General features: G+C 41.1%; 2 protein-coding genes across 2 annotated transcripts in view; both read left to right on the top strand.

Annotated features, from left to right (window-relative positions):
* Positions 1–19,228, top strand: part of PKD1L2 (polycystin 1 like 2) — a 35,952-nt gene extending 16,724 nt beyond the window's left edge. The window contains exons 19-43 of the mRNA XM_038148542.1: positions 569–693; positions 1,505–1,631; positions 2,544–2,678; positions 3,361–3,586; positions 3,845–4,038; positions 4,460–4,690; positions 4,912–5,013; positions 5,201–5,379; positions 5,725–5,871; positions 6,370–6,569; positions 6,725–6,951; positions 7,460–7,673; positions 8,583–8,811; positions 9,568–9,796; positions 10,227–10,323; positions 11,022–11,162; positions 11,872–12,057; positions 12,885–13,212; positions 13,311–13,444; positions 14,336–14,463; positions 14,797–14,957; positions 15,634–15,844; positions 16,361–16,462; positions 17,595–17,726; positions 18,529–19,228. Of these exons, the coding sequence (XP_038004470.1) occupies positions 569–693; positions 1,505–1,631; positions 2,544–2,678; positions 3,361–3,586; positions 3,845–4,038; positions 4,460–4,690; positions 4,912–5,013; positions 5,201–5,379; positions 5,725–5,871; positions 6,370–6,569; positions 6,725–6,951; positions 7,460–7,673; positions 8,583–8,811; positions 9,568–9,796; positions 10,227–10,323; positions 11,022–11,162; positions 11,872–12,057; positions 12,885–13,212; positions 13,311–13,444; positions 14,336–14,463; positions 14,797–14,957; positions 15,634–15,844; positions 16,361–16,462; positions 17,595–17,726; positions 18,529–18,654 (4,311 nt within the window). The 3' untranslated portion in view covers positions 18,655–19,228. The remainder of the gene's footprint in view (positions 1–568; positions 694–1,504; positions 1,632–2,543; positions 2,679–3,360; positions 3,587–3,844; positions 4,039–4,459; positions 4,691–4,911; positions 5,014–5,200; positions 5,380–5,724; positions 5,872–6,369; positions 6,570–6,724; positions 6,952–7,459; positions 7,674–8,582; positions 8,812–9,567; positions 9,797–10,226; positions 10,324–11,021; positions 11,163–11,871; positions 12,058–12,884; positions 13,213–13,310; positions 13,445–14,335; positions 14,464–14,796; positions 14,958–15,633; positions 15,845–16,360; positions 16,463–17,594; positions 17,727–18,528) is intronic.
* Positions 19,229–19,367: 139 nt separating this feature from the next.
* On the top strand, positions 19,368–26,401 carry GCSH (glycine cleavage system protein H). The gene is made up of 5 exons (XM_038147894.1): positions 19,368–19,527; positions 22,954–23,033; positions 23,966–24,029; positions 25,584–25,715; positions 26,267–26,401. The coding sequence occupies exons 1-5, from the start codon at positions 19,407–19,409 to the stop codon at positions 26,362–26,364; spliced, it is 495 nt and encodes a 164-aa protein (XP_038003822.1). The 5' UTR covers positions 19,368–19,406; the 3' UTR covers positions 26,365–26,401.
* The last annotated feature ends 67 nt before the right edge of the window (positions 26,402–26,468 follow it).

Below are 26,468 nucleotides of genomic sequence, written 5' to 3'. Positions count from 1 at the left end.
TTATCTGTTCAGAAAGACACAACATATCTATTTTGTCCTACCCTTTCCTATCTATATGTGAATTGTCACAGCTAACTCTGTGAGTTTCCTGGGCTGAACATACTTTATTTAATCATTGCAAGGGAGTAGGAATGAAATAAATCTGACAGAAAGGATTATCAACTGGACAAGTTTTCCAACAATAACCCACTAATAATACCCAACTGATATGTAATTAGGTCTTGCTTTTCCAAGTAACAAAACACTAACATGTGCAGCTAAGGGCATTAATACACAAAAGTACACGAATATATTGATTGATGTCATGCTTGTAATTTCAATGTATAGAAGTTATAAATACAACAACATAGAAGTAAAATCTGCAAGGCATTTATTTGCCATCTGCAATGTTTCAATGAGAATTGCAGAAAGTGCATTGCAATAGAATAGCTTTCTCTGAGATTAGGAAGCTTATCACCTAGTCAGCTTAGTAAGACACCAAAATTAAATGGAAGCAATGACAAATAATGTGCAGCTTGATAATCCTGAGTACATTTGTTGTAAGTTTCTCCCTCCAATTCTTTTCCAGAGTTCAGTGTCACACCAGCTCCTGAGTACAGTTGAAAATCTCCAGAGTGCCCTTCTGTTTGGGAAGGCACCAGGTGATGAGCCAACAGTCCTCACCTCTTCTTCTGCTACCATGTATATGCACAGGTAAAAGCTGCAGTGTCCCCCACTGAAGCTTCTGAGAGCTACAAATGTTAATTCCATTGTGCTTAAACACAATGTTTGGAACTAACTAAATACTGTAGCATAATGACAATTTCAATAGTGCAACAATTCTGTTGTAGTGACTGATAGTAAGAACAGTTTGGACTCCAGGAGCATCACCTTAGAAATTCCCATGCTGTGTGTTCTTTAACCAGCAGAGAATTTACTACGATTTCCTGAATGAGGCAGTAGTCACTTACTTTTGAAATAATGTAGAAAACTTATGTCATACCAGCTAAGTGTTTCTTTTCCTTTCCAAGTTGCCAATAATGACATGTTATATGGAACTGTAAGCAGCTTGGCAGAAGCAAATAAAATCCTGAGGATCCTGACAAGCATTTTCCATTCCCTATAATCATCCCTAAATTGTTCCCCGAGAGCCTGGTTTTCATCCACATCAAACTGTGCATTCAAATCAAGAGCATGTTCACACAGAAACCAAGGCTTTCAAATAAGAACACCTTGGTAAAACTTCCTCTCCAGATGTGCCAATTCCACTCCTTTTTTGATGATTCTGTGGTAGCATTACATGGAATACTGCATGAGGGACAGATTCATGTACAAAGCATTTACTGGCAGACTTAGAAACAGTTTTGTAAATAAGTTATATTCTCGAAGAGAGAAAGATTTCTCTGTACATATGAAGTCCATGCTATTGATGTTTGGTTTTTTTTTTCCTGGTATTTTTTTCCTTTTATTGTTTTTTTTCCTCTCTTTTATTCTGCTTTGCTCTTGCCCAACCCTAACTGGACAGGTTACAAACAGAAAACATGGATAGCACATCCATTAACATCTCCAATTCCAGCTCTGCCAGCTTTACCCTCCCACCTGCTTCCTCTCTCAATATTTCAGGAGTCAATGGTGAAACAGTGGATATAAGGGCAAGTAAACAGCTTTTATCTAACTCTATTTGATATCCAGCTTACATTCCTGATCTAATGGTTTTAGAATTGTTTATCCTTTCACAATGAACACCTGAGCATTCCTCCTGTCATGCCAAGAAAATGATTTGAAATTATTGGTCAAAGAAGCCTTCATTTATCTTAATTTCATGAGGTTGGTTGAGCAAGTTAAGGACAACTGAATTCTTAAATTCCCCATCCCATCAGCCCCTTACATACACTTTGATTCACAAGTTCATGGCAAGAGCAGGCAATGGAATGAATCAAGAGCTACACATCTGTTTGCTGTTTGTTTACATCTTATGCTCTGAGGAGGATGCAACAGCTCAGAGGCCATATCACATTCAAACTAAGCTACAGCAGCCTTCTTTCATCCCAGCAGGAAACACCTGAGTGTGGGGCACTCAGATCCTGCAGGAGACAAAGGTGCTGATGGCAGCATGGCCCCCATCTGAATTAGGACATGGTGTTTTTTCTCTCAGAACAACAGATGGCATATAATTGTCATATTTTCATAATAAATGTTCTGAAGATCTCTCTGGTTGGTTTGACCCTCTCAGGAGACCCCCAAAATCCCTGCAAACATATTTTTTCATTGCACCTTTTCCAACTCTGCCAAAAAAGGTGTCACACTGTATGAAAACAATAAAGATTGTTGTACATATTTCAGAATGAAAATCACTTTCAAGGTTTATAGACCCACCTGAGAGATAAGGTAGAGTCTTATTTAAATCTGGATGAAGATTTCTTGTATATTTACCTCTATTTGGGTCTGAGCTCATTCTTTCTCTATTCAGCAATTCAGGGTGTGAATAAAATGAAATATTGACAATATTGAATATCTAGTAATGACAATAGCTCAGTTGTGTGATTGTTCATGTTTTCTAACAGATGGTGAGCTTTGCCATGAATCCCTTTTTCTCCAGTGACAGCAGTTTTGACATCAGTGGAACAGTGGGAGGTCTAAGTCTAACTGGTCTGGATGGTTTGATCATACCAGTCAGCAACCTCAAAGAGAACATTGAGGTAAATCCACTATTTCCTGACTCTCACCCTCTTTTCCTATTTTTTCCATCTCTCCATTAACAAACTGTCATTTGTATTATCATTTGTGAGGTGAACACAAATTCTGGTAGTGTTCGTTACATTAGATAATGGGCTGAGGCTGTCTGTAGTTGTGATGGAAGGACTTGAGTGATGTGGTGAAAAAAAACCCAAATATTTCTGTCTTTTCTTGAAAAGGAGGGATTTTATTCTTCATTTAAATGAATGTAAGAATGCTAATGGTTGTGGAAATAGATTCCAGATTACAGTCATCCCAAAGCAGAATGTGAAGTCTGATTTCACCAACTAACTACTGTATTTATTGAACTACTTTTTGGATTCCTAGCCTATGCATAAACCGACATCTAAATCATTCATACATGCACTTTATGCAGCCAATGTCTCAGTCATAATCACAGTTCTCAGTTCAGAAATGCACTAACCCTAACCCTAACCCTAGGCTTTGTGATGAGTCTACAGATTTCACATTAATTTTTCAGAGGTTAGTTGACATTAAAAAGAAAATTACTTTGAAAGTGGCCATGCTTTGGATGGCCATGCTTTCCTGATGTTGTGAAAAAAAAGATAATCTAGCATGTGGCTGCATGCTAAGAAGAAAAATGCTTTTCTGTATTTAAACTTAGGTCTTTTTGTTTAAAAACAGATCATGTTGCCAAGGCTTTCAGCAACTCAGGAAGATAAGATTCTGTTGAATCTGGGCAATTATAGCACTTTTCAAGTCAATGTTACCTCAGAAAACACATCTATAGTGATCCACCTGGAATCTGAACACGACATTCCACTAATACTTTATCTGGGGTATGATTATCACCCAAATGAAACTAACTATGATATGAAAAATCATCTGTTCTATAAGAAAACTTCTGGAGGTAAGAGAAGTGGTTAGTGACTCATAAGCTTGCAGAATAAGCCCTGACCATGAGTTCAGATGTCTAGCTGAAAAGAAACCTCATGCTTCAAAGTTCCAATCTCTTGAATAAAGTGTTCATTAACAGGAGGAAAGATTGATTTGATCAATGAGTTGCTAAGAATGATTTCATGCCTGTTTCTTTGCTTCATTTATTACATGCATACTTCTGCATTAGCCTTTCTACATATACATTGAAACGAAAATATTTATGTTCAAGGTGAGACGAACAGCTGGGTTCTCAGCCCAGAAGAACTCATTTTTGGAGGGGGAACCTACTATTTCATGGTTTCACAAGATATGGGAATGGATTCAACAGTCTACGAGGGGCTAACCATAAATGTCACTTGCTTTGCATCCCGCTGTGTATTTTGGGATGAGCACCAGGGAGGCTGGAACAGCTATGGATGTCATGTAAGTAGAGCAAAACAAAACAACGTGTCTGTTACACACTTCAAAGCCAGCCCTCATAACCACCATCTGTAGTAACTGACACCATGAAACAAGATCATTCTGAGATGTTTTAATAAACTCAAGAAATTTAGTCATATTGAACTAACCTTCAAACAACATTCCCATTTCTTGGGATGAACTTCTATATAAGAAGAAATGGAGCCATTCTGACAAGGTCATAATATATTGTAATGCCCATTACTGGTTAGGTGTTAGAATTAATAGTCTTTGTCGGAACTTGAACAATTTGGTGTGCAGCAGCTCTCTACACTAATCTCAGCACTGAGATTTACCAATCTCAGCACTGTCTTTTCATTTGCTTGGTAAGTCATCTAATACTTTCAAGCCAGATGTTTTATCAGAAATCTTTTCTGGGTTTCAGGTAGGACCAAAAACAAATCCTAGCAGCACACAGTGCCTCTGCAACCATCTGACCTTCTTTGGGAGCTCCTTCTTTGTCATACCCAATGCCATAGATGTCAGCAAAACAGCACAGCTGTTTGGTACATTCGTGGACAATCCTGTGGTGGTGACAACTGTAGGATGCATCTTTCTGATATATGTGCTTGTAGTTATTTGGGCTCGAAGGAAAGACATCCAGGATGATGCCAAAGTAAGTCTCCAGCTAATAAAGTCCATGTAGTCAGGCCAAATCCCACCACGCCTAGCCTGTTTTAATAGGAAGTCTTCAACCAATCCTACTCCTTTCCCTGTAACTCTCTGTTTACTGGTAAGTAATCATTGTTCACCAGATCACAAATTCCTACTCACAGCTTTCAGGAATCTGTACTTACAGGACAGCTAACACACCGCCCATGTTGTGTGGCTCTGCAGGTGAAAATCACAGTCCTGGAAGACAATGACCCCTTTGCTCAGTATCGTTACCTTGTGACAGTTTTCACAGGACACCGCCGCGGCGCAGCCACAACCTCCAAGGTATCAGTGGCACTGTGTGGGAGGAGTTTATTTGCTTAGAGAATTGATGAATAATAGAGCACCTGAGGCTATTAAACAGCTCAAATGCACTGTCTGAGCCAGAAAGCCCTTAGGTTTGATGAAAGGAGAAAAAATAACACTTAGGATGGAGATGTGCAAATCTGCATTTTGCCTTTTTATTTTCCAGGTGACTCTCACCCTCTATGGACTGGATGGAGAGAGTGAGCCCCACCATCTAAATGATCCTGATACACCAGTCTTTGAACGCGGAGGAGTGGATGTTTTCCTCCTCTGTACCTTCTTTCCTCTTGGGGAACTGCAGAGTATTAGATTGTGGCATGATAATTCAGGGGACAGTCCGTCCTGGTAAGTGGAGATCTGGAGATGCTGGAAGTAAAAATCCATAATAAGCTTTTTATAATAACAACAGCTTTCCCTTTCTAACACTTGAAAGTTTTCCTTTCTGCAGTTCTAGAAATAAGTGTTAGATTCTAGTTTTTGAAGCTACATAGACCAAATCACTGCCTAAAGTGCAGGACCAGGAGTGCTTCCCATATCCCATGTCCAGTACAGGATGAGATATGTCCTGTGCCTTACAGTTTAGTCACCCCAAATAGCTGAAGGCCAGAGTTTGTCCTCCACAGTGTTGTTGAGCTCTGGATTTCACACACTCAGTGGTATGTGACCATGCCCTGTGTGTTTTTCCAACAGGTATGTGAATCGAGTATTAGTCCATGACCTGGCATGGGATCAGAAATGGTACTTCCTGTGCAACTCTTGGCTAGCCATTGATATTGGAGAATGTGTCCTTGATAAAGTGTTCCCAGTAGCAACAGAACAGGACATGAAGCAGTTCAGGTACTTCCTATTTAATGGAATTTTTTATTCTTGATAGCAATCAGTCTGGAAAAACAGGCATGAAAAAAACAGACCAAAGCCCTAGAAAGAAATGAAAACAAGGAAGGTCTTTCCATTGTCCTTAAAGGACTCTGAATAAGGGAGAGAGGGAGGATGGTTACATAAATCATTACCCTAACAGTAGCACCATACTGAAAATGTTGGTGCTAAAGAAGAATAGCCTGACAAACCTACAGAAACCCAAACATTTTAAGTGTATTTTTTTAACAATTTAAATAGGCACTATTTGCTTTCCCTCTATGCTGTGGCCAAAAGGAAAGGATATAAGTAGCTATGACCATTCCATGCAAATCAAGCCATGATATTTGATCATTTCTCCTAGTTATTACTTCTGCTGATAGTGCCTAGAAGCATAAACAGGTTGGGACCCTGAACTAGGGCTTTCTTATTCCTGCTTCTTTCTACATATCCATTTGATTTCCCTCTTCTCCTTCCCAGCAATCTGTTTTTCATGAAGACCTCCAAGGGTTTCCAGGATGGGCACATCTGGTACTCAGTTTTCAGCCGCTCCCCTCGAAGCTCCTTCACGCGAGCCCAGCGTGTGTCCTGCTGCTTCTCACTGCTCCTCTGCACCATGCTGACCAGCATCATGTTCTGGGGTGTGCCAAAGGATCCTGCTGAGCAGAAAATGGATTTGGGTAACAATCCTCACCATTGCTTGGGCAGGCAAATAGAGAGACAGCAGAATCTGGAAGCAAGAGTTGATTAAATGGGTTTTTTCACAAGAAAGAGATTTGATGGTTTATTTTGCCTGGGGTTATTTTTCCTTCTCTGCTCTGTTTGACCTTGACAGGTAAGATCGAATTCACGTGGCAGGAAGTGATGATTGGCTTTGAGAGCTCCCTCCTCATGTTCCCCATCAACCTGCTCATTGTGCAGATCTTCAGGAATACACGACCCCGGCCAGCCCAGCAGGGCAGAGAGAAGAAGCCGGGAAAGAATGGCCGAGTGTCCCCAAGCCTGCCTCCCACCCCAGGGGCCACCCAGGCTGCCTCTCTCACTCCGGAGGCTGTGACAAAGGCAAGTCCCAGTGAGTCCTGCACTGCCCTCTGCTGCCACACACTACCGGCTTCCCCAGCTCCACAAATTTCCCTGTTCCGATGCTCTTCAGCCTGCCTGAAGAGAAAAGCCAATTACCACTGGCGCGAAGTGCCCACCTAAATGCAATCCTTCATTAAGGTCTGTCTTTGTACATCCCAGTCCTTGCACAGATATTGAGCATGACCAAATCACTGTGTTCAGGAGTTAGAGCAAACGCTAAGCAACACAGTGAAGATAAAAAGTATCATGGACCACATCTTTTTCAGCTTAGGTCCTCAGGCAGGCACGCTGATTTTTTGAACCACAAAAGCTGCCTTGCTGAACTCACTGAAATCTGCCTGTCACATCCAGCACTGTAGGATGTGCTATTCTTATACATCCTGGAGATTTTAGCAGTTGGTGTGGCTCCCAGCCAGTGGTACTGTCAGATCACATCAGCTTAAGCCACTGCAGCCAGTCACTGCTGTGTTGCTGCTGTCTTTCCTAGGATATAAGAAGAATTGCCAACTCCCTCTTTAAAGCCCTGAAGACTCCATCTCTCACCTCAACATCAGACCTTGAAAAATCAGCTAATATCAACACGCTCCTGTCATTGATTGAGGATGTCATCTGTCAGCAGAACAGAGCTGGGCAAGGGTTTCATGATGAGAGCAAGAAGGATGGCCCTATCATTGTCACACTGGGTGCTGTGGATATCCAAGGTAAATAGCACACAGTGAAATAGCTGCTGAAACCCTTGTAATGAAAATGATGATAGCACTGGATGTTATGACCCAAGCTCTTCTTGTATTCTGACTCAAAGGGAACTACAGAATCACAGAATAGCTGAGGTTAGAAGGCATCTCTGGATCCCACCACACTGCTCAAAGCAGGCTCAGTGGGAGCAGGATTGCCCAAGATCAAATCAGTCAGATGCTGAATGTCCCCAAGGATGAAGACCCCACAAATTCTGAGCAACCCACTCCAGTGTCCAATATCTATGCTTTTTCTTATGTTCAGAAATTTCCCATGTTTTAAGATGTGCCCATTGCCTCTTGTTATTTCACTGCACCACTGAGCACCCAACTAAGTAAAGACAACTGTGAAATCTCTGTTTCTTACTCTGTAGAATCAAATGTTTGCTACCAGTCTGGCTTGGGAGCTGGATCAGCATCTACAAATGAAAAGACTCACAAATATCACTTGTTTCACAAACTCTTTGACCTGCCTTTTTTTTTTTTTCTTCTTGGCTTTGCACTGCTCCTTTCAGTCTGATTTTTAACTAAACAAGAATATATGAGTAAACAATCTCACTGATTTCATTAAGACTCACATTTGGCTTTTGCAGGGAGTCTTCCAAGCTACTTGCACAGGTAAACCATGAACAAATTAACAGCTGATCTCATCTGACCTGGATTAAGATTTTAGGACTGCTGTTTAACTCAGTTGCCTTCTGGAAAAAGTTCCAGGCCATTCCAGCAGAAGAGCATTAAGCTCTAGTATTTCAGCTGCTTTTACGTGTCCTTATGTTAGTCTTCATCACATTCATGATCTTTAGCTCCAGAGAAACCACCCTTTGAACATTGTTTTAATCTATTAATAAATCTAAGAAATTTATTCTTTTTCTGCAGAAAAAACAAGAAGTCCAACTCCAGAGAAGAGAATTTGTGACCAGCTGAAATACAATGATTACCATCGCTGCTTGTACATGCAACTCCAGCATGTAGAGATGGAGCTGGAATTACTGGGGCCCCATAAATTTCAGAGGCCTCAGAGTTACACACAAGCTGTTTGTCAGGTTCAGCATATGAAGAACCTCCTGGAGAACCAAATCTTCTCATCAGCATCCATCAGTGAGGGGTAACCCAGTTCTCAATCTAAGTATAAGTAAATTCAGGTCATGAATTCAAAATTGGACAGGATGACAGAGCCCAAATAATTACTGCTTAACATGTGCTAGATAACTATTATTACAGCTGTAAAAATAAATCTTACTATTATACCACTGCAGGAGCTACAAAGAAATTTCCATGCACTGTGAACTGCACACAAAAGCAATAATGACAGATCATTGCTGTTTGTCATTTTTGCCTCCGAAGTGGAAAGTTACAATAAATGCCATGTGATAGTAAAGGGCTGGGATAATCACCCAGCTCCAAAGTCACAGAAATCTTTTAAAATGTATGGATAAAGAACAGTTAATAAGCAGACAAAAACAGTTCTGCGAAATATGATAATTAAGTTAGAAGTATTGAAAACAATTGCACTAATTATGTCACTTGGCCATTATGGTGATCACAAGAGATGCATTCAGCAGATTTTATGCACTCATAGCTTTGTCAATAATTCTACTGGAGATTCAATTAAGCATGAACTAAGGAGTAAAGAAGCCCATCACATTTATTTTGATTTTTAGCTGATCTCTGCACACTTCTTCATTATTTTTTTCTCACTGTACTTTTTGGTATCCATATATCCTATATAACTGCATTAATTAAAAGAGTATTTTGATTTTATATCGTAAGATGTTGTCTGTTCCCAGTGAACCTGATGACTGCGATTTTGGTTCCTGTTCCATCACAGACTGATTTTTTTCTCTTCTGGTTCACTCTCAAGGTGGTCCCACACTCCAAACTTGTCCAGTGATGACAAGAAAAGTTCTCCCAGAGGGCTGCCCTGGTGGTTTGTGTTCATTGCTTGGTTCCTTGTGGCAGCCACCAGCAGTGTGTCCGGGTTCTTCACCATGCTCTACGGACTCCATTACGGCAAGGAGAACTCCATCAAGTGGCTCATCTCCATGGTCATCTCCTTCCTGGAAAGTCTTTTCATCACACAGCCCTTAAAGGTGAGAGCCTCAGAAATACAACCACCAGTCAAGGTGAACTCACCTTGCAGGAAGACAATGTAAAACATTCTAAAGAGCCGCAGGATTTGAGATATAAAATGAGAAGTCTTTGTCCTTCAAACAAGAGCAGGCAGGTGGTTTAGAGTTCTGATGGGGTTTGCTGACATTTACTCCATTAGTTTCATCTCCCATGCTTTGTCACGGTTTAATGAGGTTTCTGACTAGTGAGGATGTGTCACAGAATCAGTTTAGCTGGACAAACTCCAGCACTGTGCACTGTTCTCTTGTTTATGGGCTTCAGCTGCATGGGTTCAACAAACCCAAGCACAGTTGTACTCCTGCAGTGCCTGGATCCAAAGGATCCAGGTCAAAGCCTGAGCTTCTTGATGTTAAATGGGAATATGGTGAGTCTATAGCTGATTCTTTCCAGGTGCTGGGATTTGCTGCTTTTTTTGCTCTGGTTCTGAAGAAGGTGGAACATGAGGATGAAGAAAACACAGCTATTGATGGGCCTTTATCTGCACCAGGTAACTGCCTACAAAGTTAAAAATTATTAAAGAAAATGCAGAATTCTCCAAGCTTTTGGAGTGCTTTATGAATGATTATGTGACTAAGCTCAACTGGCTTGCAACAAAACCTCTAATTATTCCACAACTTAGTTAAAAAAAAATAAGTGAACAGTAAAAAATGCACCCTTCATGTAGACTGGTAGGTCTTTATGTCACATAACTAAAGCCTCTAAAGCATAACTAAAACCTCTCACAAAGAAATTCCCCACATCCTTTAAGCCCTACATGGACGTTCTCAGGTTACATACTTTTCCACAGCCACAATTATCTGTATTATTCCCCTAAATTGAGCAGTGGCTTCTGCAGTCATAATCATATCTAAATAAAGCCTTCACTAGCAGACAGGAATCCTAGGGCACAGCAAAGTTATCTGATCTACAGCCTCAGGCTATGAATACACCACGTTTTGATATGCTCAGCCTAGAGAGAGACACCTGGACCACACCTGGTCCTAAACCCAACACATAGTTTTTGTGAGCTCTTTCCCTCCCCACTGTTTGCCTTACAATTGCTATAGCTATTGTTTAAATCACTTCCTCTGTATTCCTGAGGGAAAGCATTAGATAAAAGTGTCTCCTTAGATGCTCCAAACAAACAAAAAGCAGGACATGGATGATCAATTGACTAATTCCAGGGTTCACTGCTCTCCCTCACAGGTGATTCACACTCTCTCTTCGGGGTCCGAAGGTACAGTAGAAGCAACATTTACCGACCACCTCCTGCTGCTGATGTGGAGAAAATGAAAATCAGCTACATGAAGGAGCAGAAAGCATTCGCCCTCATCAGAGAAATCCTGGGTATCAACCATATGTAGATTATCTTGTTTTATTCAGTAATACTCATCAGTAATTTTACTTAAGTGAAAATATTGTTCTCTTGGGTGACAAAGTTTTGGCATATCTTCAGCTTTCTGCCAGCCGTTATGATGTAGAGACAGGCTGTTCCCTGGCAGCTGGAGCTGCAGGGAGGTGGGAATGTTAGCTGGAGCTAAAAGTGTGGCTAAGGCTTCATTTTATGGTAAAAAAACACATCACAGACTTGAGAGATTAAAGAAAAGCAGAAAGGATAAAAGGAGGAGGTCAACAGTTAAATGAAGCTGAAACCAAAGAGCAGATGGAGGCCATCTTTCTAAAAGCAGATAGTATCTATAGATAATGATTTATGCCCTTGTTTTATTTCCTCTAAAATCAATGGCAAAAAAAATTACCTCAACTTCACTTGGAACAAAGTTAGACTAGTCATTTTATTTGGAGCTACCATGACTACATCTATTCAGCCTTCCCACTTATTTTCTTGACTGCTACTCATATTCCAAATGTGAAACACTTAAACTGCAGAACACTGAAGCAGCTTGGGTGCATTCATTAGCACTGGTCACTCAGAGTCTACAAAGCACCTCCCTGGCCTAATGGCTGCTGGCAGCAGTAATCATTCATGCAATCTATTTTGAACAGTATTGTTAAGCCAGAGCTCACATGTGCTGTCTCTTTCTGGTTTTTTTTCCAGCCTATCTGGGGTTTTTATGGATGCTGTTACTGGTTGCCTATGGGCAGAGAGATCCCAATTCCTACTATTTGAACAAACACATTGAGGACAGCTTTACAGATGGATTCCACGATGTCTACAGTTACCAGGATTTTTTCACGTGGGCGAACACTACTTTACTCAAAAATCTTTATGGATCTTATAAAGGTGCAGAGTCATATTGTTTTCCTTCAGCTTACCAGATTCTGAAACTTTATTTTTGACACTTATCTCTAACTGGCATATTTGAGTGGAGAAAGGGACTGTGAGTGTATGAGGCTAGCAAGGAATCTTATAGTATGAATACCAGTGGATAACAAAACCCCACAGCTTGACCCTAAGTTAAATATCCCCTGGTATTTACCTTATATTTAATATAACCAAAAAGTTCTGCACTGCAATGGTAATTTTTTCACATTTTATAATACTTACTCCAGATATTCAGATATATCAGAAAGTTTTACGCAACTTTCTTTCCATAATTAAAAAAAGAATGGCAGACAGATGGCACCATACAGCTTTTCCTCAGGAGAGTTGTTTGCATCATGACTTGGGTCAACGTGAAGGCAAATTATGCAATATCAGCATGTTTCTATCCAGCCATATCCAGTAAAATATGACCCATTTTCCAGCTCACATTTAAGGGTAAATATTGAAATATATTAGCAGAGTTGTTCTTTGGACATGACAGGCCACAGGAACACTGCATAAAGCTACCCTTCTATGGGACTCGAGGTGAGTCACTTTTTTCCCCCAGGCCTCACTTTCCCTGTGTATAAAATACAGATGGAGGTGACACAGAACTCTGAATATTATTTAAGAACTCAGTTCAAATCAATAGGAGGGTTTCATTTTCATGACTATTTTGCTTACAGTGTTTCTGAGAAAATAATATATGGCAAAATATTAATGCATTAGTGAATCATAAATGAAATTAAGAAATGGTATTAACTTTGTCATATTGCCAGTGCTGCTCTTTTCCATCTCCTGTTTAGGATTCATTACAGATGGCAATTCCAAGCTGGTGGGTAGTGCTCGAATTCGCCAAGTAAGAGTGAAAGGAGACACCTGCCCTATCTCTCCCAGACTCCAGCACGTAGTTGAGGAATGCCACGCTCCATACTCCCTACAAACAGAAGATACATCAGTTTATGGGGAGCACTGGAATACCTCAGCCCTTGATAACTCCTCTGCCTTGAGTTCAGCATGGCAGTATCAGAGTCAGTCCAAACTGAGAGGACACCCCAGCTGGGGTAAACTTGCCATCTACAGCGGAGGAGGATATGTGATTCACCTGGGAACTGACCCTAAAAATGCCTCCAGGTACTACTTGTGTTCTTATATATGATCAGTGCATCCTCCATGTGATACTGTCTCATTCCTGTATGAATTAAATCACTGGCTACACATTCTTTTGGCAGAATTCTCCAGTACCTTTTCAACAATGTCTGGCTCGACACCTTCACAAGAGCAGTGTTTGTTGAATTTACAGTCTACAATGCCAACGTGAACCTGTTCTGCATTATAAGCCTGATGTTTGAAAGCAATGCTTTAGGTGAGAGCCTTTCCTAAGTTACACATTTCTGAAGACAGCAAGAAATGCACCTACAGAAGGTAGATTTATACACTATCAGTGTTTTCCTAGTTCTTTCCTCAGGAAACACAAGTGTATTAATAAATCTAATCATGAGAAAATCAATGCAAATTTTCTAAACCTTTTAGGAAAAATGTAGCATCACAGTAATCTAGACCATAATGGAATATCTTATGTTTGCTTATGCTGTGGTCATCTGCTGATGAAGAAAACATGACACTGAAACTTGATCTTGAGAATTTACACAACAGGAATAAGAAAAATTCTGTTTCCTAATCACTTCAGCTAATCAATACAATATTAGGACAAAAAATACAAATAACAGTCTGTCTTTTTTGTTCCTGATGACTTCTAATGTATAGCTATGCAATCATGCAATATATAATCTGGATACAACAAAGAGAAGAGTGAAAGCAGATTCTGGTTTAGAGGCTATAAAAATCATTTAGTTTGAACAGAAGCCTCCTTAGGGTGTGTCCAAGTATTAGAAAATGCCCAAACTGAGCTCATTTTGGATTTAGAATGAGATTCAGCTTTTTTAAAAAATTCCAAGTCCTCCTGCTGTATTTCTGCATTTGCAGTCCAATCCAAACTCAGTCCTGCTGGGATTACTATTGTGCTATCACACAAGACAGCACTACCACTCTAAAAGCCCCGACTCTTTGAAATTCCTGTTTGAGGAAAATTTCAAACCCTTATAGGGTTACTCACACAGTCAAGTCTAAATCTTAGTTTGATGGTTGAATTCAGCCTCACACTGACATGAAAGCAAGTACAGAAGTCTCACTGGTGAACTGAGTTGTTTGAATGAAGGCAGAAGAAGCCCTGAGGTGACCCCTGTTTGTTTTTTAGGGGCCTTCTTCACAAGTGCAGAGCTGCAAAGTGTCCGGCTGTACCCCTACACCGACAGCCTCCACATCTTTGTGGTTGCAGCAGAAGTCATTTATTTCCTCTTCATTGTGTACTACATGATAGTACAGGTGAGGCCCACTGGAAAGTCTGCCTGAGAGCATCACCTTCTGCCTGCTGTTGATTTCACTTACAAAAGCTTTAGGACTGTACTTGATTTCAGTAGCACTGATGCTGTTACACCAATGGAAGGTTGAATCAGGTACAGTGTCAGTATTAAATAACAGGAAGGCAACACTTTATTTGGCTTGGATGCTGTTTTTGAGAAAGATAATGAGAAACTAGTGCAAGATGTAATTTTATTAATGCAGAGCCGTCTGCTTTATTGTGGAGGGCATTGCCCTAATCTTCAGAGGTGCATTGTGTGATATGGAGTGAGACTGAAACAGTAAACCTCCTCCCAGGGAAAGCTGCTGAAGAGTCTGAGATGGAGATACTTCCATAGCAAGTGGAATCTCCTGGAGATGGCCATTATATTGATTAGCTGGAGTGCTCTGTCAGTGTTTGTGAAACGGACGGTGCTTGGGACCAGGGACATCAGCTACTACCAGGAACACAAGGAGGAGTAAGTACTAATGCTATTTACTGCATCCTTTGTTCTTGCTACTTATGCAGAAATAAAACTATTTTTCCCCTTCCCAGATGGCACCTTGATTGTGCTAGATATTGCTATCCTAGATGGCTATATATTCATGAAGCCTGTAAGTGTGTCAGGGCTTAGATTTGTGTCAGCAATAGGATTTTCTTCTGATACTCCTCTAATAAAATCCAGCAGACTTGAGCATCAAGTTCTCTTCCTGACTGCATCACCCTCTTGTGAACCAATAAGCCTTTCTGCTATAGGACATCCACCCAGAAAGCACATAATCTGCCTTGTTATTTGTTGCAAAAAGCCATTGGTTAGAGGATAATGATGGAATATTTAGTACAGAATGGAAAATTATAACATCTTTAAAAAAATGGTCGCATAGGAGAGACATGATAGAATCACAGAATAATGAGCAGTATTTGGGCTACAGCCTCGACCTCTTCTCCTTAAAAATCTTAGCCATGCACAACTGAGATTTTTGTGTGCACACAGTAGGAAGTGCAAGTGGGAACACTCAAACAAGAACTCATTAGGTCTCTACTGAAACCTCAGCTCAGGGTGACTGGCTTTTCCAGCATCCCATTTATGCACTTCAAAGGATTCTGTGTGCATGGTATATTATGTATTTTCTTTTTTTTTTTTTTCCTAACAGCTCCATAAGCTTCAGTGAAACAGCAAGAGCTGATGCAGTTCTTGGCTACCTGATTGCATTCCTGGTGCTTCTCTCCACAGTGAAACTGTGGCATCTGCTGAGGCTCAATCCTAAACTGAACATGATCACTTCAACACTAAGGAGGGCATGGGGTGATATCTCTGGATTCATCACTGTTATTGCAATCATGTTCCTTGCCTATTCCATTGCTGTGAGTACCACGGTGCTTTCTCTTGTCTGCAGTCTGCTGCCAGGTACTGTCAGGTTAAATCAGCTATTTTGGAATGCCAAAAGAAACATAGCTTTGCCATGGAAAATGGAATAAAGCTGCCTGTCTAAATCTTAGTTTAGCAGCTTGGAGCCCAAGTATTCTGTATGAAAGAGAAATTAAAACATCCACTCGTCTGTTCTTTGCAAACTGAAATTTAGTGAAAAATCAAACAGTGAGCTGAAAAATAAGAACCCTTTATGTGTAATAGATGTGACAAAGAACAAAGTACTGGAAAAAGGATTTTCTGGATACAGCTTAAATTGTGGAGCATTCAGAAAGTGCCATTTTCCATTTGGCTAGTTATAAGTGGGAAATAGTTGTATTTTTTACATATCTAGTGGCAGGCTGAGCAGATATAAGACATTCTCATATCTGTGATAAAAGGTCTTCAAGCTAAACACATGTTGCAGCAAGGACTCTGATCATGACACAAGACATGACTTCTGTATTCTGCAGGCAAACCTGATATTTGGCTGGAAGCTCTACTCTTACAAAACTCTCCTTGATTCGGCAGAGACCATGGTCAGTCTTCAGCTGGGAATCTTCAACTACGAGGAGGTACCACATCTAATTTTGAGAAGTTTACAGCCATACAATTGGCATCTCAGCTATCAAATTTGCTTTGACCCAGCAAATAGAAGGACTTTAAATTAGTGTTAAACATTAATCTAATTTTGCAAGCTCCACAGCTCCCTAAGGCAGTCACCCTTTCTGAGCAAGACAAGGACATCAAGTGAAACCTCTTTCATTTTCTATTTTGACCACGAGGAGGCTCATAATGAACCTTTCATTAAGAAACCTGCTCAAATTTCTACTAGAGCTGTTACTAATTGATTACAAAAAGTTTTGAGCAATTTCCTTAGAAAGCTACAGATAGAAATGTGAGGAAAGCTGTGTGTTTGTTCTGAACACCCCTTCTATCTTCCCAAGAAAGGCAAGGCCTTCCACAAGGGAACTTTATGTTATTTTTTTTGTTGTTGTTATTCTTTATATATCACTTTTTCAGTAAGATCTTTCAAATATTTCAATATCCTTTGAACATTTCTATGTGGATTAATTCTTGGACATCTCTGGCTGTGAAGTCCTCCTTGGCGGATGTTTTTAGACCACAGGTCCAATATGATATGGGTGGCTTTGAAGATCAGTAACTTGGCACATTTTCACCTCTACATCCCACTCATGTTAATCATGATAATATATTCCTATGTTGTAGCTTATATAAAAATTAGTGGTTTGATTTTTCACAACCCTTGGTTTACAAGTGTCTCTGACAGTCTGACTGTGCTTCTTTGTAAAGCATACAGGGATTTCACTTATTTTGAAAGCTGAGGCATTAGGAAGCTTCAGCTGTTTCGTGGATAAACAGATCTCCAGGCTTGTCAACTTTCATGTGAAATTGTCATACCATTACAATTAAATGCAAATACTTAAAAACCCCCAGACTGCCCATATTCACACACATATATATAAAATATTCTGTTGTCTTTGTACTATATCATATCAACGAAGTACAATACTAGAGTAGAAAATTTATATATGTGTATAATACACATGTCATAATTGATTAGACACAGGATTTTCAAGGTGATCAACTTCTTATTGGGTCTTAACTGCTTGTATGTATGTATGTAGATAGGTATGTATGCTTTTTTGTTTGTTTTTTTTATGTCTTACCTTATGCGTTATACAGGTCTTGGACTACAATCCAATTTTAGGCTCCTTCTTAATTGGATCCTGCATCATTTTTATGACATTTGTGGTACTGAATCTGTTCATTTCGGTGATTCTGGTTGCTTTTAGTGAGGAGCAGAAGCATTACCAGGTTTGTTCATCTAAGCTCTCTTGCTTTTAACATTTTTTGTTCAGTGCCTACTCAGGTATTCAACCGTGGATGAAAGCCATGTAAATTTAGTCCAACTCTTAAGAAAGCAATATTTGCTCAGAAAGTACACTTCAGATTTTCCAGATTTACACTATCCATTCCTGTTCAGATGAATCCCTGTTCAGATCTGATTTGTAGCCTTCTGTTCACATACTACATCCATCAAAAAACTCTTAGGTTTGTGCTGGGCTGTAATGAAATCAGTGCCAAAACTGCTACTGAAGTGCATGAGGCTTTACAGCTCCTTTCAAAACTCTCACTGTGAGTGCCTGACCCATTCAAGCTATTGATAATGTGGTGTGAAATCCATCCTAACACTCCAGTACTGCCCAGAATTCCTCTATGCTTTAAATAAAGTCAAGGGAGATGAAAACAAAGGATATGGTTGATGGAATACAATATATATTTAGTTTTTCTCATTTACTTCATCTTGAAATGATGGGTGTCTCATTGTGTATACCAGGAGCTGTATGGGAGCTGGCAAGTGCACTCCAGGCTCCTGTCGAAAGATTTCCATGGGATTTGACAGACAAAATTTCTGTAGTGTCCATACTCATCTGAGGCGTCTCTCTGGATAAAGATATTGGCACAATGTTTTGCTTGGCAGTCACTTATGCTCTGTTGAAAGTTGGCTTATTTCACCTCAAGTAGAGATTTTGTCTTGCAACTTGCCCTGGCTTCAGCAGAGACTGAATCCACTCTGGGTGTGCACCTCTGAGGAACTTATTTGTTATTATTTCAGGGTTCAGAAGAAGAGGAGATTGTTGATCTAATGCTAATGAAACTCTTCAATTTCTTTGGGATAAAATGCAAGAAGGAAGAGAAGCCGGTCACTGGGGAACAACTGGAGCAACCTGTCAGCGAGTGAAGGAAGACCACCTTGAAAAGTCACTTTGCTTGTGGGCAAATTATTTACTTGTTTGGTGTCAGCTGCAGTGTTTAGAGTTAGGTTAGGCTATAGGCTTAGGTTATTACAACTTCTGATTAAAATGGGTTTACCCAAGGGAATGGCTGGAGCTGTGTCAGGGGAGGTTTGTGCTGGATGTTAGGAAAAGGTTCTTTCACCCAGAGGGTATTCGGGCACTGAACAGGCTCCCCAGGGAATGGGCACGGCCCCAAGCCTAAGAGAGCTCAATGAAGCATTAGGACAACGCTCTCAGGCCCACGCGGGATTGTTGGGGTGTCTCTGCAGGGCCAGGAGTTGGACTTCGATCCTTGTGGGTCCCTTCCAACTCAGCCTGTTCCGCGATTCTGGGAAAACAACGCGGTGTTCACCCCTAAAGAGCTGCCGGCACTATTCTGGAGTAATAGCTAAGAAATAGCGGTAACCCTAAGGCGAAACGTCCCACGTGCACTTGCTGTAGACTTGGCCCCTGTATTTATCTAATAAACACCGAGCGGCTGTCGCACTGTGTGACCAACTCCTGTCTGCCTCCGCCGCGGCGGCGCACGGAACATGGCGGCTCCCCTCCCTCAGGGCCCCGTGCCCGCTGCCGGCGGGGCGCGGAGCCGAGCCCGGGCCGCTCCCCAGGGCCCGCGGGTCCCCTCGGCCACCGCCGGCCCCGCCCCGCCGCCATCGCCACCTCCCGCCGGCGCCGCCCTCGCCCGCCCCCGGCAAAGATGGCGTGGCGAGCGCTGCGGCGGGTCGGGCCGGTGCTGGCGCCGCGCTGCCCGCTCCTCTCGCTGCCGCCGCGGGAGCCCGCGGCCCGCAGGCTGGGCACCAGCTCGCTGCTGCTGGCCGGTGAGTGGCGGCCCGAGGGAGGGAGGTGCGCGGCGGGCGGGCGGGACAGCGGCTCGGTGCTGCGGGGAGCCGGCGGTCCCTGTGCCCGGGAGGGTGGGCAGGGTGGGCTGCGGGGGCTCGGCCGGCCCAGCCCGCGGGGGAGCCCCTGCCAGCCGGGACTGGGTGCGCGGAGCGGCCGGAGCGCGGATCCTGCTGGCGGGCCCGGGCGGCAGCCGTCCTCTGTCCCTCTCTCCCTCCCTCCTCCCCTGCCTCCCGCCGTGTCGTGTCCCGGCGGCCCCTCGGAGCGCGATGCTGCAGCCGCCCGGAGCCCCCCGGTGTCGGCGGGGCCCGGAGAACCTCGCAAGATGGCTGAACCCCCGAGCGCCCCTCACCTGCCCCGGACGCTGCTGGCACTCCCGACCCCGCTCCCACAGGAGCAGCTGCCCCTCCGTTAGTTGGCCAGAAACTTTTAACCTCATCCCCGCACTGCAGTTTCGGGCAAAGCGGCTCGGTCCCCTCTGGTCCCAGGAGGAGGCTTCGCAGAGTGGGCCGAGCACACCAGCTTGCCCGAAATAGCGGATCGCTTTTCCCGGGATTGCCGCTCACAAACAGCTGGGGTTGGCTCCAAGGAGCATCAGCAGCACAGGAAGGGGCAGGGGTGGTGTGTGGCGGAGGCAGAGCCGCGGCGGGGACTGGCGGGGGCACGCAGACAGACCCAGCCGGGCTTGCAGGGCCCTGAGCCGCTCTGGGCTGCCCAGGTTTGGCTCTGGCTCCTGTGCAGCCACAGCTGCACGAGTGGCACGGCCGGGGATGGACTCGTGCATCGGTGCTTGCTGTGATTTTGCATTTGGTGTAGTTAATTCTGAAGGTAACTACTGGTGTCAAAGCTCTCTTTGAATGGAAGTTACCCACGAAAGTCTCAAAAACAGAATCTGTGGTACTCCAGCGAATAGAATTGTTTTAAAAGTGGGCATGAAGGAGAGAAGAGTAGGCTGTAAAAGTAATGACTACCACTAAGAAGAGCTCATCCATTTCTCTCCAGACTGTCTTAAACCTGCCTGTTTAATGGCCTTCTGCTGCAAGTGAAAGAAATATTATTTATTGTTCATTACTTGCAAACTGAGTCAAGATCTAAGCTGTTTTTCACTATTCTGGCCAATGTACCCATTGTTTTTCTATACACATCAGTCAACGGAATAACAGTGCTTTTGTTTGAGGCAGAGAAGAAAAGTTTTGTATGCCTCTTTGTGGAGGTGTGAGTTCACTCTTCAGGTATATATGAAATACTTAATAGAGGCAGGTTACACTAAATGAAGGGCCAAGTTCAGAGTGTGCTAGTTAAGCTGAAACCAAGTCCTGTTGAAATGAATGAAATTAGAATAAATTCATCTGCTCTTCTGTAAAAGAATGCAGAGACAGATTTGGTATGCATTGACATTTCATATTCCTTTAGGTTGATTTAATGGGCTGACCACATCAGCTCAAAGTTCAAAATTTGAGATTACTTATTAACTGTTTTTAATTTGACCTTTACTTTATTTGCAGTGTTTTTTTGTTGCATGCTCAGAATTTTAATTTTTCACTTTTTTTTTTTTGTTTTTTTTTTGGTTTTTTTTGTTTTTTTTTTTTTTTTTTTTTTTTTGTTTTGTTTTTTTTTTTTTTTTTTTTTTTTTCTTTTGTCCTGCAAGAAAGTTATGTGCTTTTCTAACTGTTCAGGACATTTCACTGCTGTATTCCAAACTGGTGTGAAAAATCTTTTTTTATTAGCCTTGCTTTATAAAGAGATTCCATACACTATTATTATCCTGAATAAAAATGTACTGCTTGGCTTCTTTGTGCCATGTGTAACATCACTAATGTTCAGCTTGAGTTTGAGATTTGTCAATTGTCATTCTCCATTCTTATGGTTCATTACTCATTTCCAATAGAATTCCCATGGGTTTAACATCTTGGCACAAAATGATTTGAGACATTTAAGACTCTGTTCATTAGAGTGTGTCATGAGATTTCTTGTAGTTATAGAAAGCAGTGCTAGATGAAATTCTGTGAATGTTTGACTGGTAATTCATAGGAAAATACTTCATGTTTACAGTTTACTCACGCTTGTTTGTATATTATACTTGTAAGCCTACATGTTGTTATAGTGAGCTCTATAAAATTTGGGCCCTAAGACAAACAGTTTTATCTGAGACTTGCTACTCTTGAACTTTTCAGACACAAGAGGATCACTGCAACTGAAGAAGCTTTAAATATTGACTGTCTGGAAAGATTTTAGCAGGTCTACAGTGAGAGCTTCTGTTTTCCTTCACGTACAATTTTTTAGAAAATACACAAGGATTTGCAGAAGTGTAGTTTCTCTGGTGTTTGCCTTAAAGAGTGTAGCCCACAGGATGAGCTTGAGAGGAGAGTTAAACTCAAAAGGAAGGTGCTGCTGTACTACTGTGGCACTAATCCCCGAGGGAGCTGTTCCAGAAGTTACCTTTTCCAGTTTTTGCAACATCCCTTTCCTGACTGGATGGGTGCTGCAAGTGGAAAATAAAAATAAATTAATTGCATTTTTTAAAAAAAAGTAGGAAGGTATCTATAGGGAAATTATGTAGAGATGAGAGAACAGACATAGCAGGCTGAAAATTCTCAGAGTAAGGAAGGTTCCAGGAAAAATGTTCGCAAGAAAAATGTTGCTTGCTTCAGTTACTTCTTTTGAAGTTTCTCCATATGACTTTATAAAAAAAATTGCCTCTAAGAAAGCTGTCTTGAATCTTCCAGATCTGAAATGTAAGGAGAATTGTAACCTTGCTGTGAAAAGACTTAACAAGGTTTTAACAGACGTATTTTATAGAGAGACAGAATAACTACTGTGTTCTTCTCACAGTAACAATATTAACAGCGAGGAATTCTATTAAGTAGCAGCTGTCTGCATGAGTTGCCTTATTAATTTGTCCTGTATTAATTTGCCTTAATAATACATAGAACTGTGCCAGCTTTGCACTTTAATGAGATGCTGTAATGCTCACAGTGTTTCTAGAGTCACCAACATTGGCCTTCCCAGCCATAATAAGTAGTTATCAGAAATAAACACTAAATATGTTTGAAAAGCCACTGTGCTATCATAGACATGTATAACTAAGAGTAAAATACACATCTGAGCTTTAGATTTGGACTTCTGTTTGAAGTAGAACTGCTCTTTTTGCTCCTCTACTTTGTCAGTCTCCAAATGCTTGCACAGGAACTGATAATACTCTGAGCAGGACACCCAGTGAGCTTCTGCCCTGTCACTGAGCATGTTCTGAGCTTCTCTCTAAATTGCATGTGCTGGTTAAAATATTTTCCAAGGAAAATGAACAAACTCAGTGAAAAGCCCCACAGTTTAAGGCTGCAAATGTGTTACTGTGTTTAAGCGAGCAACATGTCACTTCTTTCTGAAATGTCAGGTTTGTTTCCTTTTAGCCCGCAAGTTCACAGACAAACATGAGTGGATATCTGTGGAAAATGGCATTGGAACAGTAGGAATCAGCAATTTTGCACAGGTATTGATCCCTCTGCTCTTGCCCAGCTCTGCAATATTTATTTATGCCTATCTGCTCTGTCCTTGCTCTTTGGACATTTACGGGGGTTTTTTTATTGTTTTAATTGCATATGCAACACAGTGAGCATTATTTGTGATATTTGTGCCACCTCAGCATTCTGATAAGGTCTTAATGGCTTCACACTGAACCTGTGGGGAGCTGAACTTGGTGAGAGACTTCAGTGTTCAGGTCTAAGCCTGAGCAGTTCATGGCCCAGTGAAGAGGGCATCGTGGGCGTTTTTAGGTCAGATTTCCTCTCAACACAAATATGGTGAAATCCCTCTGGCTAAAGAACAGTTGTGAACAGATGTACAGCATGGCATGGAGTTTTTACTCTAGGACAGGAATTCCTTTGGATTTTTTGTTCTCATGCAGGTACTTGATTTGGAATAGTCACAGGAAAATTCTGGGCTGTATGTGAAACTTAAAAAGGAATGGGACAAGCTACCAATAAATGGAATTAATGTTTCTCAGGACAAGCAGCATTTCTTTTAATCTCGGGTTTCTGTCAATAGCTCTGATACTCTCTGGTCTTTTGTGAGATAGGGTTCATGTGTCAGGGAAGAGTTGAGCCAATTTTTGTGGTGATAAGGGTCCCAGTGTCGATGTTACTCCTCGTTCTTCCAGAAGAAACCTGCACATAAACTGAGCCTGAGGGTTATTAGCACTGTAATGGAGAAAGAAGAATTTGGTATTTGGGGCATGATAACATGACAGTTTATTCACATTAAGTGTTTGCTAAGAAAAAGTTAAAAATATGCAATCTGTAAAGAATGAGAGCAATATTTAGAGACAGAGAATACTTATATGCAGATTCTACAGTCACTGTATCAGTTCTCTCTTGTATGTAGTTTTGTTAAGGTATGCTCTGATGCTTTTGTTTTTCTTTTAAGGAAGCATTAGGAGACGTTGTTTACTGTAGTCTTCCAGAAGTTGGGACAAAATTGAGTAAACATGGTAAGTTTCAGTTCTAGTTGCTTGTGAAGTGATTATTCTACTCATCCCACTCTTTCTTTGTAAAGATAAATTTTCTGAAATAATATTTATGGTTATTAATACCATTATAAAGCTTTTGGATGCAAAATAAATTCAGATATTTTTAGAGGAGACAGCTTTAATTTTAAATTCTCACTGTCAGACTGTGCTTAGCAGCAGAAAATACATGCTTTTTAAATTGTGAAGATAGTGATTCAAAAATAAAGCATTAAAATATTTTTGTGATAATTTTATCTATACTCTGTTTTTAAATATTTATACTTGGATCTGAACTTGCAAGTGTTGATTTGTAATTCTCCAGTAATGCACTTTGTGAGTTGCATGATGTGAAACTTCCAATTGGTATCAAGCTCTAATTTTTCTATGAATATAGAGGCTCAGTAATTTTGAGATATCAAATATGATCACAGCATTTTTGCTTGCTAGTGGTGTACAAGTTGTTACATTTTTCATCATTCAATTTTGCAACTTTTCCTGTTAAAGGAAGTGAACATTAGCAGGTAGAAATGAAAAACCTTTTCCTGTATTACAGTGGAGAGCTGTCTCAGTAGTGTATCAAGAAAAAATTGTCATTATTTTGAGAAAATTTTCTAAAAAGAAATCAGGGTTTATGAGGTAAAGTAGAAGGGCTTTTCTCTGCCATCCTTCTTGTGGAATAGATCCCCATCAAACTGTTTTGGCCAAATCCATTACACTGAATGCAGACTGTTAGACAAAAAAGGTCTCTCTGTGTAGGATTTTAATTAACCAACTTGTAGTTTTGCTTTATTTGAAGGAATTTCATTTCCCTTTAAGTTCTTCTCTTTTCTACCCACTCTGGCCTCAGTCTAATTCCAGGCTTTCCCAGAACAAGTTGTTCTCAGATCCCTTGTCCTGGTGCCTATCTACTCTTGTGACAGCTCCCTGTTCCTTCAGCCTCTGTCTTGTTTGCTTGTGGCTGAGAGCTGCTCTGGATTAACATTGCTCCAGGCACTATTTCCATAACTCCCTACAAACAGGAAAAAGGGAAGAGCTGCTGGGTGCTTCCAGTGTGGTGCTTCTGAATACTAATGTGTGTTTTCCAGTGAGTGCAGATATAACACTTGAGAGTGTTTCTGAAGGAAAATACGGGATTGCTGAAATTGTGGCTTTGTTGATTTTGTAACCAAATTCCAAATAAAAAGGGTTAAATTTTAGATAAAAGGCATCTTTAAGTCTCTTGCAGCAAGAGCTGGGTGTTGTTCCTAAGTCAATATCATATGTGCTGTGGGCTTCAGGCAAAGGATTAACCAAATGAAAGTAATTCTTCTCCCTTCTGTAGAAGCCAGCTTGCACAAATTCCACAGAATTCAAGGGCATAAACACCAAATTAAGAAATGCTGATCCTTGTCATAAAGTGGGTGACTTCAATCTGTTTTCTTGCACAAGATCAGACATTTCTTCACTGCTTGGGTCATCAGCACAATGTCTGACTGAACGAATGGAAATGCTTTGTGATTTCCCCTTAGAAACATTCAGTCGTATTCTCTCTTTCAGATGAGTTTGGGGCTTTGGAAAGTGTGAAAGCTGCTAGTGAACTCTACTCCCCTCTCTCAGGAGAAGTGACTGAGATTAATGCTGCCCTTGCAGATAATCCAGGGCTTGTCAATAAATCCTGCTATCAAGATGGTAAGATGTCACTTTTATCTTTGAATAATGAATACTTGTGTGGATTCTTGCTACTACAAATGGCTCTGCAATTCCGGTTCTTCCAGTTTAATGGTGTGGAGACTTAAATGGAATATACTGAATATAGTTCAAGCCCAGTAAAATTTAACATAAAGCATTATCACAGTGTCTTCTTTGAACAGCTGTTTTATGACATCTTATTTTCAGATATACACTGTGGCTGAATTTAAATCTATTTGCCTTGATGGCATTTCTGAGTTTTGGATCAGTTCCTTTATTCTTTCAAGGCAGCATCTCCCTATGCCACTGTCACAGCCAGCACTAAATTACACAACTGCTCTGACTCAAAAGGACATTTCTTAGGATGAGTTGGTTGGTTGGTTGTTCATTTTTTTAAATACTGAAATGTTGTTTTGCCTGCACAAAAGCCTGGCTGATTCTCCAGTGATCCAAGGCTGGTTCTTCCTGCTGGGAGTGCTTTCCTAAGGCAGTAACATGAATGAATTGTTCTTGGAGGATATTAGCAATTCTTTTTAATTTCCTAACTACAGGTTGGCTTATCAAGATGACTGTGGCAAACCCTGCTGAACTTGATGAACTGATGACCGAAGATGCCTATGAGAAATACATAAAATCCATTGAGGACTGAGCTGGAATAATGAAATAAATTCATACAAAATATCTCAGTGTAGTTTGTCATCAATTAAGGAAATACTGAATATCCAGTTTTGGCAACTTGAAAAATACCACTTA

This window comes from Motacilla alba, chromosome 11, assembly GCF_015832195.1.
Source record: "Motacilla alba alba isolate MOTALB_02 chromosome 11, Motacilla_alba_V1.0_pri, whole genome shotgun sequence".
Taxonomy (NCBI): Eukaryota; Metazoa; Chordata; class Aves; order Passeriformes; family Motacillidae; genus Motacilla; species Motacilla alba.
The sequence above is the reverse complement of the archived record's forward strand: the minus strand, read 5'-3'. Positions and strand labels throughout refer to the sequence as shown.